The sequence below is a fragment of the Octopus bimaculoides genome, chromosome 1 (genome assembly GCF_001194135.2).
Source record: "Octopus bimaculoides isolate UCB-OBI-ISO-001 chromosome 1, ASM119413v2, whole genome shotgun sequence".
In the NCBI taxonomy this organism is placed as follows: Eukaryota; Metazoa; Mollusca; class Cephalopoda; order Octopoda; family Octopodidae; genus Octopus; species Octopus bimaculoides.
In genome coordinates, this window is record NC_068981.1 from 192,433,548 (window position 1) to 192,445,823 (window position 12,276).

A 12,276-nucleotide genomic window follows, 5' to 3' on the forward strand; every position below is an offset into this window, starting at 1 on the left:
TTCCAGGCAGAAAAACTAGACGTAGTTGATAGCTTCCGCTATCTAGGTGACCAAGTTAGTTGTGGGGGAGGGTGCACTGAAAGTGTAGCTGCTAGAATAAGAATAGCCTGGGCAAAGTTCAGAGAGCTCTTACCTCTGCTGGTGACAAAGGGTCTCTCTCTCAGAGTAAAAGGCAGACTGTATGAACAGCCATGCTACATGGCAGTGAAACATGGGCCATAACTGCTGAGGACATGCGTAAGAGCGCAAGGAATGAAGCCAGTATGCTCCGATGGATGTGTAATGTCAGTGTGCATACTCGACAGAGTGTAAGTACCTTGAGAGAAAAGTTGAAGCATCAGTTGTGGTGTGCAAGAGAGTCGATTGAGCTGGTATGGTCATGTAGCGAGAATGGATGAGGATAGCTGTGTGAAAAGTGCCACACCCTAGCGGTTGAGGGAACCTGTGGAAGAGGCAGGCCCAGGAAGAACTGGGATGAGATGGTGAAGCCACGACCTCCGAACATTAGGCGTCACCGAGACAATGACTTCTGACCGAGACCTTTGGAAATATGCAGTATGTGAGAAGACGCGGCAAGCCAAGTGAGATCAAAATCCAAGGCCTCTGCCAGGGATGTAGCCAGCCCAGTTATGCGTACCTTTCCTCCATTGGACACTAAAACCCTGCTTGCAAAGACCTGTTGAGACAAGTGAAATTGAAATCGAACTAAATTCAACGATTGGCCCCCATGCCAACGTCTCCTCCATTGGACACTAAACTCTGCTTGCGAAGACTTGTTGGGGCAAGCGAAAGAGATTGTTGCCAGTGCTGCTGGACTGGCTCCTGTGCAGGTGGCACGTAAAATACACCATTTTGAGCGTGGCCATTGACAATATCACCTGACTGGCCTTCGTGCCAGTGGTATGTAAAAGCACCCACTACACTTTGGAGTGGTTGGCGTTAGGAAGGGCATCCAGCTGCAGAAACTCTGCCAAATCAGATTGGAGCCTGGTGTAGCCATTTGGTTTCACCAGTCCTCAGTCAAATCGTCCAACCCATGCTAGCATGGAAAGCGGACGTTAAACAATGATGATGATGAAGAAGGCTAGTGTTTGGGATGAAGACTTTTGCTTTGTTGTTGAGGACATGGTATCATCAGTGATTCTGAGGCCTAGCATTGGTAGTGAAGTTGAGGAATTTAGATATATGCAAGTCATAACTGGAAGAGGGGAGATGCATTGTTTGAAACTAAAAGAAGAGAACTCAGGACGGCTGTCTTTACTTTGAAGAACCTAGATATGCTTTCAATATGAGAGTACTGCTTGTGGAGCTGTTATGGTTGATAAATGGAGGATAGGAGGACACTGTAAAGTTGGTAGAGATCATAGGGAAAAACCAGAAGGATTAGCTGCAGTTTGGGAGGTAGGTGTTTTGGAGTATGTGATGGATGAAGGCAGCTTCAATTTAAATAAGAGTCACACAGGAGTTGCATTGGAGAATAAAAATTGTTGAAGAACCTTCCATTTCATGGTGCTGGTGGCATGTAAAAAATACCCAGTACACTCTGTAAAGTGGTTGGCATTAAGGACATCCAGCTGAAGTGAAGAAACAATGGAGCCTGGTGTGACTCCTGTCAAACTGTCTAACCAATGTCAGCATGGAAAATGGATGCTAAATGAATAGGATGAGATTTTTACCAAACATTCATGGTTTATGTCCAGTTTGCAGCAGGTGAATCACCCAGATGGGATAGTGTGTGTTTTGTTTGTATATGAGATGTGATTAGGACATGCCTAAGATGGGTGGAAGACATTTTGGCATAGATGATTCAATGCTGACTTATTTGACATCAGATGTTTTAATGCATCTCTTGTTCTTTTCCCCCATTCTCTGTCTGTTCATACGAACATATTTTTCTATGTGTCTGAAGAAAGGGAAGTCATCATTATTTAACATCCATTTTCCATGCTGGCATGAGTTGGCAAGCCAGGGAGCTGCACCAGGCTCTAATTGTCTGTTTTGGCATGGTTTCTATGGCTGGATGCCCTTCCTAATGACAACCACTTTACAGAGTGTACTGGGTGTTTTCATGACACCAACATGTGAGCTTTTTACATGGCATCAGCACCCCATCAGTCATAAATGTAACATCTCACTTGCGCCCAATCTGTATATTTACTTGCATGTGCATGTGTTGCTGTCACTAAAACAGGTTGACTGAGCAGTCAGCCAAGCCAAAATAGCGGTGCCAGTTGTCTCATTCTATAACAAGACAACTTCAAATACCTGTCTGTGATATGTTAGGAATGAAGAGCATGCATTTCCCCAGGAATCATCATCTGGTCAAGCTTGCTCAGACATTTTAAACCTTATTCACAATCGATCTTGGTCTTGCATTAGTTGAGGGAAGTCTTCAGGAAGGCATCCAGTGTCTCTGATGAGTTGATCTATATATGCTGTGTTCAGACGACCCACTAAAGCATGGCTAGGCTTTGACATCCATAGCAGTTCTTGTTTAGCTCACCAGCATTGTCCTGCAAAGTGCAAGCATGTTTCCCTTATAATGGTGGAAACAAGCAGATCTTCGTACAACTGTTTTTGCTCATAACATTCAGGTGTCAGTTCCATCTAGCTTGGATTCCAGGTTTTTAGTAAGCATCCAGGTTGTACTCCATATAAAAGGACTGACTCTATTCTTGCACAGAAAAAAATTCTCTTAAGGTTGTCTGACATGGTTGATTTCCAGACATCCAGTCTGTTTAGGGCCATCCATGCTTTGGCTGTCTGAGTTTTTACATCCTTTTCAGTTGAAGCTGTCTCGGGGATAATTCATGTAAAACTGGTAGAAATCTGATAAACCAAAATGCCACAAGTTACAGAAGGTAGAGGTATGTATATTATGAGAGTAGTTAGAACAAAGTAGTGGTTGGATGATCTGACAAGTGCAGAGATGGTGATGGTTTGAGGTTTTGGAGATGAGTAAGAAGTGAAGGGTGCCTGTATGTCAGTTTTGAATATGAATAGGGGTTGAACTATGCAAAAGTTTCCATTGCTGTATCAGAGTTGGATGTGTAGAAAAGCACTGTGAACATTGAAGTCAGATCTACATCCTTGATGCAGGAAATAATATAATCAAAAAGGTGGATGATGGGAAAGGCAGCAGATAAATAGAGATGGATGGGAAGGAAGACTTTGAATCAGAGCAAGTAGTTCAAGGAATATGCTGGTTTCTAGTAATTTTTTAAAATAGCATCTTTGATGGTTTCATGAGGCTGTTTCTGCACATTTTTAACAGTGTGGCTGACAGACCATCTGGTCTGGATGGTGAATTGGAATCTAGTTCATTAATAATTGTGAGTATATCATCTTCCATAATATTTTCAATTTCTAGACATGTCTCTGAAGTTGAATTTTGGGTTATGTACTATTTTGTTAATGATTGGTTGGGAAAATGCACTGTTATATCAGTGGCTTGAGAGTGCACATATTTTTGATGACTCATTTTGATCTATTAGAGAGCCAATCTGGTTATGAGTAGATGATTCTTGTTTTAACAAAGTGGAAAAAAGAACTTTGGATTAGATTTCATATTCTCCACTGCTCAGTGTTCCTTTAGCTAAGTTTCTTTTCATAAGATATTTTTAGGTCCAGTTCAATGTTTTTTATTTTCATATTTTTTGTTTCATAAACTCATCTTTTGAGAGGGTTTGGTTTTTAGCTGTTTTGTTAGTTTGGTTCTGTTACACATTAATATCTATTTATCTCATGGAATCAAGTTCTTGCGGAAATAGGTGTGTTTATGTGGGGAATGCTTTTGATAGATCTCGATTAACTTTTCATTGAGAAACTTGAGGTTGCTAATCTGCTGAGACTAGTTTGTTTTGAGGATCTCAGTTTCAATTTTCTTCCACTCAGCTGTCCTGAAATTCAAGTTCATGAGGAGTGAGTTGTGTGTGTTGTCCTCTTTGAACCATATATAGATAATTGTATCATGTTGTGGTTAGAAATAGTTGTTGAGATGATCTGAACATTCCAAATGAAGCCTGTATTGGTGATAAAAACTAGGTTGACATTACTTGTGGACAGGTAATGATTTATTGCATGAGAAAAGCTTCAGTGGTGTCTGGAAGACAAGGAGAGCAGTCACATCATCACTCTTGTTTAGTTCCAGGTTGGATATAGCCCTCAGGCCATTTGAGACCAAGAAAATCGAAGTTCCCTAAGAAAAGTACATTGGCCTGTGGGCTAGCATCACATAGGGTTTGACTAATAACAAAGCATACCTGAAGTGATTTACCTGGTTAACCGCGTCAGGAGAACAGTTGGTAAAGCCTATGATCATATTAAGGTCGATAACATCTCAGTGTGTGGGATTGGGAGAGGAGGACATCTGTGCCTAGGTCTTCACGGTTGAGGAGCGCTACTCTTCCTTGTTTCAGTATTCTATGATCAATTGTGTGTAGTATATAACTAAATACGTGTACTTCTGCATCGAATATACCTGGAATCAGGTGTGTCTCAGTAACAACGAAGAAAGCAATGTGATGAGGATGGTCGAAAAGCCAATTTTCAACGAGTTGAATTTTCCATTTTTTTGCATTGCAGGATGGATTAATGCCTTGTGCATCCAGCAAAAATGTTGGGATTGGAATAATATCTCGATTACACTTTTTTAGGGGCCTCGAAAGAGACTCATGACTTAATGGCAGCGAGGAGGGTAATTTTTGCACTGGGGTAGTGTGTGATAGCTAAGATATTTTTCTGAATCTCTTTTGTTAGATTCCGCATGAATAAAAAAGAATTTACCTGGTCACGGAGCATTTGGTGGCTGAAGTTGTGGTTATACTGACACTTTTGTCGGTTGTTTGTTTTGTTTAATGTGTGTGTGTGTAGGAATACCAATATATATACATACACATACTCATAAATATGCTCTCCATATAGTATAAGGTGCCAATTCAATCTACGCAAATCTTTAAATACAATTTGGAGTTGTGCCTTTATAAAGAAATCTTTTAAAAATTGAAAAAAGAGATATATAAAGGTTCTTTTACCTATCATTTTTATTCATCACGAAGAAAAAAAATTTTCTTGCTCCTATTCCAACTTCTGCTGTTTCATCGTGTTTTAGAAAATCTGTCTATACCAACTATATATACTATATATGCAAGTACTCTATCCACAAACACTATTTATTTGTGCGTATCATCTAAATTTGGTCTGATAGTTCGGGTGTGTGTTTTTTTTAATAACAAAACACCAACGATACATGTATTAATTGTTTAAATCAATAACAAAATCGTTGTATGACATTTCAAAACGAGTGAATACTACTGAAGATCATTATTAGTGATCGCTAAAAATGTCTGGAAGAAGAAAATAACATCATTATATTGAACGATATATTCACCTAGAACATGCCTATATATTTCGGAAGTAATTCTTAAAAATCCCGCAAAATATTTCGCGGGGTTACTAAGGTATTGGAGCATGCGCAAAGCAACGCGGCCATTTTCGAAAGCACGTCCGACAAATTCAGTGATGGACATGTTGTAAATATGGATTTAAAATCAGACAAAGTAATTCAGTTAAAACAGAGGGTCCAAAATCATTTAGCCCAGGTAAGGATGGACATTGTAAGAAATGTTATGACGGTTGCTGTAACGGTATGTTTGTGGAGGAAGTTGTTATGACAGTAAGTTGTCATGTCAGCACATGTTACAAGCGGCTTTGTTTATCGAATGTCTTTATTAATGAAATTGTTGTCAAATATAAGACAATTCTATATGATATTGTCACCTTTCTCTATAAAAACCAATTTACATTTTAAATTTTATATACTTAAAGTTGATTTATTTATCCGAATATAATTATTATTATCTATATTTTGATCAAAAGTTTTGACCTTCCTCTCTAATAACTGCAAATCGTTTCTATTTCACCCAAATGTTTTAAAAATTAAAAGAAATTAAAATGAATTAAAGTGTGTGTAATTAGACACATTTTAAGTTATCATCGTCGTGTCTATTTACTCCTTATTTTTAGTAATTAATGATCGAAGTTCAATATTTTTATTTGAAATTTGAATTTTAGCCTGTTTATTTCAGTTATAAAAAACACCTAAAAGTTGCAAATTGCAACAGTTTCTCTTCATTTAATATTTTATCATTGAATTAATATTAATCATAACACACACACACACGGACACTCTAGTATATGCCTGACATTTTTACCCGAATTTATTAAATCGTTCATAGTAATTTTGTAGATAACGGCGATAGTAACGAATGATTAGCTTTTGACAATTTTTTTAATGTCAACAAATATCATCAATTAATCTAAAATTTATTGAAACAGTTAAAAGCCTAAATTTTGTAATAAACTTCTTTAATGGTTTCTAGTTCCTAAAAATTGCTAAGGTGAACCAGGTCATCTGATATAAGGTATCTTCACAGCACCGTTATTTTCATCCCATTTATTTTCAGAATGTGCTTCCGTTTCTGTCCCTAAGACCCATCATGTCGTTTATTTCAACCCGCTTGTTTCGTCATCCTTGAAATATCTCTCTATCTTTATAGTAAATGTTGAAGGTTCAGCTATGTATAACACGTGCTCAATCTGATTGATTGAATTAGTTAATACGATTCTAGTACAATAATTTCCCAGTTTTCATATCCGTTCATCACTGAACTTGTATACATCTTCCACTCTCTCAAAAATTGTATATTAACAAGCCTATTCTTCACACCTGGCTAACTAAATCTGATATCGATTTATTTCTTGGATGGCAGTGCCCATGAAATCTGTGTGGTATAATGTGATCCTGAACTGCCTACTAGATGTCAGAATCTTCCTTCAGCCACGGTAATGTAGTCTGCAGGAATATGGTTGCATACTAATTTGATATCAGGGAGTGCCTGAGACACAAGTAGTTAGGTTATTATATAGATCCACACCCGGTGGAAAAAATAACCAGTAGTTAATTAATCAGGATTATTTAACAGTTCTGTATTGGATTTTCTATTATGAGCACCCTCTCCTCTGAACATTTCTCTATTCAAAGCATTCCTATAACTGGTGATTTTTTTTGTGATGTGTAAATTGTTGATATAGTAAAATTTCTAGCTAAGATTCTTTCTGTTTCCTTGCTTTTAGTCTTTACTTAGTGAGTTTTTTGAAAATACAATAGCTGCCATCGTTGCTACTGTGGTGCTGTTTATAAGATCTTAGTGAACACAACCGTTTCATTTCATTTTTAACAGTGCTCCATTTATTTCAGTTACCCTTGGCAGTGATATTAAGTTACTTACCATTCCTATTCCTTTATACCCCATGTCGACCACTCCTTTAAGTAGCGCTAGTGCAGATAAAGTCAACACATTAATTATTCATCTTCTTTCCATCTGCTCAGACACACAATCATTATGTTCACACAGCTGCCAACAAGTGTAAAACTCCTATCCTTTCAACCCAACAATTCAAATGTCTATGAGAATATTTCTTCCATTACTTTTAAACTGTACCCCAGAGCAAACTCTTCAGTCATTCTTTACAAGGGTCTACTGTAATCTAAGAAAATGTGCAACAGTGTCCTATTCCTAAGAAGAATAACCTCTCTGACCTTCCAATAATGGCCCTCATTTCCTGCATGTCAAAAGTAATGGAAGCTGTTTAATATATATATATATATATATATATATATATATAAAACAGCTTCCATTTTGTACACACACACACGTATATACACATACATACAGATAGTAGGTGAGAGCTAGATATGCTCAGTATAGAAAACATGCAATAGTGCTGAAATGAAAAGTTCGAATTCTTTATCCAGAACTAGGTCCATGGCATCAAGAGTGGCTATAAGAAAAATCCAAGACACACACATACATACACAAATATGAGTGGTTGGCATTAGGAAGGGCATCCAGCTGTAGAAACCTTGCCTGATCAGATTGGAGCCTGGTGTGGCCTCCTGGCTTGCCAGTCCCCAGTCAAACCATCCAACCCATGCCAGCATGGAAAACGGACGTTAAATGATGATGAAAGCATAAAAAGTACAGAATACTGAGAAGGGAATACATAATTTCTTAACTTGACAGCTGTTTCAGGAAGTTTGGGTTTACGTAATAGTCATAATGTTGAAAATTTGCAGATGGAATATGCAAAAAGTCTTAGGTATGCAACCAGTAAATAGCCAAACAGAGATATTGCAATAAGTCCAGTTCCCTTTATCCTATATATATAAACAAAATAACAAATTTCACCTTCTTTTATCCTGTTAAATATTCCTACATATGTTTCTGATTACTGGTATATAGTTCTGTTGAATGCTTTGCTAAATCATTATTCTCAAAATAATGGAGATCTACTTTGCTAAATCTTTTCCCTTCCTCCCAGAATTGTACTCTTACATCAACTCCATTGATCTTACCAGTCTCTTGAATATGAAATCCTTGTTAAATCATCAAGCTTATCATTGTTTTAATGTCCACTTTTCATGCTTGCATGGGTTGGACAAAGTTCATTGAGGCAGATTTTCTACAGCTGGATGCCCTTCCTGTTGCCAAGTGTTGCCTGTTTCCTAGTAAGGAAATATTTTCCTCTGGCCAGACATGTCTTTTTGCAGATTATTGGAAATGAATGACACTGCTTGTATGACAGTGATACTCATTTACAATTATCAAATTGTTGAAAAGATAGAGAGAGAGAGAGAGAGAGACACACATAAACAGACAGGGGTCTTTTTTTCAGTTTTCATCTACTATAGCCTCAAGCTCTCGTAGAAGATACTTGTAAGGTGTTACACAGTGGAACTGAATTTGAAACCTTATGATTAGAAAGCAAATTTCCTGCACTCAATAAATATTTGATTGCGGATTCCACAAATTTTTATTTTATACTGAAAATGAATTCACTCAATGCTGGTGAGCTTCTGATTTTCATTGTTGTTTTTCAGCCATCTGTTCAGAACAAGCTGAGATCCATCATCCCCAACTTAAAGTGCTCTGAAGGTAACAATGGTAAAATGTTAAATCCTGCTGATGTTATGAAACAGCTTAAAGAGAATGGAACTATTGACAGTTTGTTAAAAGATGTTAAAAATGGTGAAGGAGATGCACTTGCACTAAATCAATTAAATCCCTGTGTGCTTACAGACAGTGAGTATTAACTTATAATTCATGATTTTAATATAATTATCTTTACCATCTTTATTTCCCTTTCAGCTATTCTCATCCATCCTTGCATATTATGGGGTCGCCATGTATCTCTATAGCAAAACACCTATACTTTTACTTCTAACCTACTTTAGCCTTCTGTACCTGGCATAAAACCACCTCTTAGTCAAGAGGACCTTTTTTTTTATTTACTTTGTCTTGCAAGTTACTTAGTAGTCTCATTTGTGCCAGTTTCACAAAAAAAAAAACAAAAAGAAAGAAAAAGAAACACCCAGTACATACTATAAAGTGGTTGGCATTAGGAAGGACTTTTAACCATAGAAACCATGCCATAGCTGATGTTGGGAACTGATACAGCCTTGCAGCTTGTTGGATCCTGTCAAAATGTTCACCCCATGCTATCATGGAAAATGGACATTAAATGATAATGATGATGACTTTAATGAAAACTAACATCAGAGAGAGAGAGAGAGAGAGGGGGGGAGAGACAGATTTTGAAAGATATTCACTGTTCTCTTTATATCAAAGAGGGTAAATTTCATTTAGGCATGTATGTGGCAAAGAAAATTACATTCATGTCACTGAGAAGGCTGAAACACATCTGACATTCTCTTGAGCCATTGCTGGAATGATGTTTGCCTCAATCCAATAAATATTCTGTTTTTAGCACAATATGTCTATCAAGAGAAAAACCACATTTTGCCTTTCAATTGTGTATATGCATTAAGTATGATATATCAATGGCTATTTCAATCATTAACTTTCTTTAAATCTTTATCGCAACAGTTAGTCTGAGTGTTACTGAAATCATCCTATTACACAATACTCAACATCAAACCAAGAAAGAAACCTTAACATGGTGGCTCAACCTGAAAGAAACAACAATCAAACCTTCCTTAACCCTTTAGCATTTAAACCAACCATATCTGGCCCAAAATGTTCTACCTGGCCAGATTTGGCCTCTCACACCTACCCGACTATGTCATTTAAAACAATTATATCATCAAAATCTCAAAGCTACAAGATGATGCATGATTAATTTGAAACAATGTGAATAAATAAAGATTACATTTGATAGAGTAATCTGAATGTTACAGGGTTGAACCACATTTTGCTGTGTTAAAAATAAGATATATTAAATGAATAGTCTAACATATGCAATCCCAAGGAAAAGAAAAAGCAGGATGGTCACAGCTGGAATGTCTTTTGTTAAAAGGCTGATTCAGAAACTCAACAGAAGCAATACTCATAAATCTACCCCACCCCTCTCACTAGACATTCAACTAAAATTAACTTTCCTTCAATTGTTTTCTCAGACATATAAATCAAAAAAATATGGTTGTCAACAGCCATTAAGATAAGCTGCTAACATAAGATTTGAAACAGCTGGAAGCATGTGAGCTTTCTGCTTTCTGACAGGTTAAAACTACCAACAAACATTAGCCAACACTTGTCCATCTCTGAAATAACTAAACATTACCCTTACAATCTTCTGTCTTTTAGTTTTATATTACAAACGTTATTTGAGAAACTATGTTGTTAGCTTTCCACCAAACTGTGTTGCTGGCTATTGGCAGGTAGAAACTGTGCAGAAACCAGTTGTATATATATTCTTTTATTCCTTTACTTGTTTCAGCCATGCGGCTGTTTATACCAGCATGAGATGAAAACTGGTGTATTTTGTAACTTACAAAAGACAAAGACAGGTGGTGTAGAAAACAAACGGATGTATTAGTATAATGCTCAGGAAGTGAAAAAGTCTTTAACGTTTCGAGCCTATGCTCTTTGACAGAAAGAAACAAGGAGAGAAAAAAAATGTGTAGTGGCTAGCGATCTATCATGGCGAAAGTCGGACAGAAGGGTCACATAGGAGAGCTAAGAAGGGGAGATAATAAAGTGGTAGTGATCCCAAGACGAAGGTGCGTGTGTGTGTAAGAGAGTTCGTATGTGCGTGTGAAAGAGGGCTGGTGATCTTGACGTGTACGTATGTGTAGGTGTGAAAATGTGGGGATGGGAATTGGTCAGTGCTGGTGTGTGCATGGTCGTGTGATGTGAAGTGTTGTGTGGTATGGTGTAGTGTGGTGTGGTGTGATGGTGTTGGGAGGTGGGGAAAGCACGTGTGGGGTGTGGGTTAGGTTGAGGGTGGAGGTAGAGGTGGGGTATGTGGGTAGGCAGAGGGTGTAAGGGATAGGATGGGAAGGATAAGGAAGATGGGATAGGAATGTGTAGGAGTGGGGTGGGCTTATAAGGGAGGGTTGATGATGAAGGGGAAGGGGAAGGTGGGTATGAGAGAAGAGAGGAGAAAGATAGTAGGGGTGCTAAGAAGTAGGAGTCGGAGCAAGAGAGAAGTGGATGGGAGGAAGTACGAGGGAGGAGGAGGTTAGATGAAGAGGGGAAGAGAGTTGAGCCCATGTGGCGCAAAGGAGCGATTTTTCCCTTGTTAACAATTAACATGGAAAGAATAGATAAATAGTTACCAGGGAAGTAAAAAGTTGTAACTCCTTGTTTTTTATTACGTGAAATATTTTGTATAAAATACATAAATATAGTTAAGAATATTTCATTTAGATTGTCCAAGTTATCTGCTAATGTCGACATTTTCAGTGATAAGGCTGAATTTTATAACTCTGCCTTACTTAAAGCAGGCTATACAGAGAAAGTTACCTACCTTAATTCCATTCAATCTCATTCTACCTTTACTAATGGAGATATGAAATCTAGTTGTAAGGATATAAATGATATCAATTTTAATTTATACGCCAACACCAAACAGAGGAAGGGAGATAACTCTTATTCCCCATTTTTGTTCTAAAGGTAAATCTATGTCTTTCAAAGATAGTTACACTAAAAATAAGGTAACTAATAGTAAAACAATTTGGTTAATTATTCCTTATGGGAGGCAAATTAAATCTAATCTGCCTTTGCAGTTTCGTGATGCTATTATTAGGAATTTTCCAAAGAATTCTAGGTATTATTCTATTATCAACTCACACACGATTAGGATTGGTTTTTCTAACACAAAAAATCTCTTACAAATTATCTCTTCACATAATATTAAACTATTAAATATTGATACATTTACTAATACTAACATTAATGTAGCTAATACCCCCCC

At 37.3% G+C, this 12,276-nt stretch overlaps 1 protein-coding gene across 1 annotated transcript in view; it reads left to right on the forward strand.

Annotated features, from left to right (window-relative positions):
- The first annotated feature begins 5,452 nt into the window (after nucleotides 1-5,452).
- LOC106871619 (centrosomal protein of 76 kDa) overlaps nucleotides 5,453-12,276 on the forward strand; it is a 23,924-nt gene continuing 17,100 nt past the window's right edge. The window contains exons 1-2 of the mRNA XM_014918187.2: nucleotides 5,453-5,600; nucleotides 8,942-9,143. Of these exons, the coding sequence (XP_014773673.1) occupies nucleotides 5,538-5,600; nucleotides 8,942-9,143 (265 nt within the window). The 5' untranslated portion in view covers nucleotides 5,453-5,537. The remainder of the gene's footprint in view (nucleotides 5,601-8,941; nucleotides 9,144-12,276) is intronic.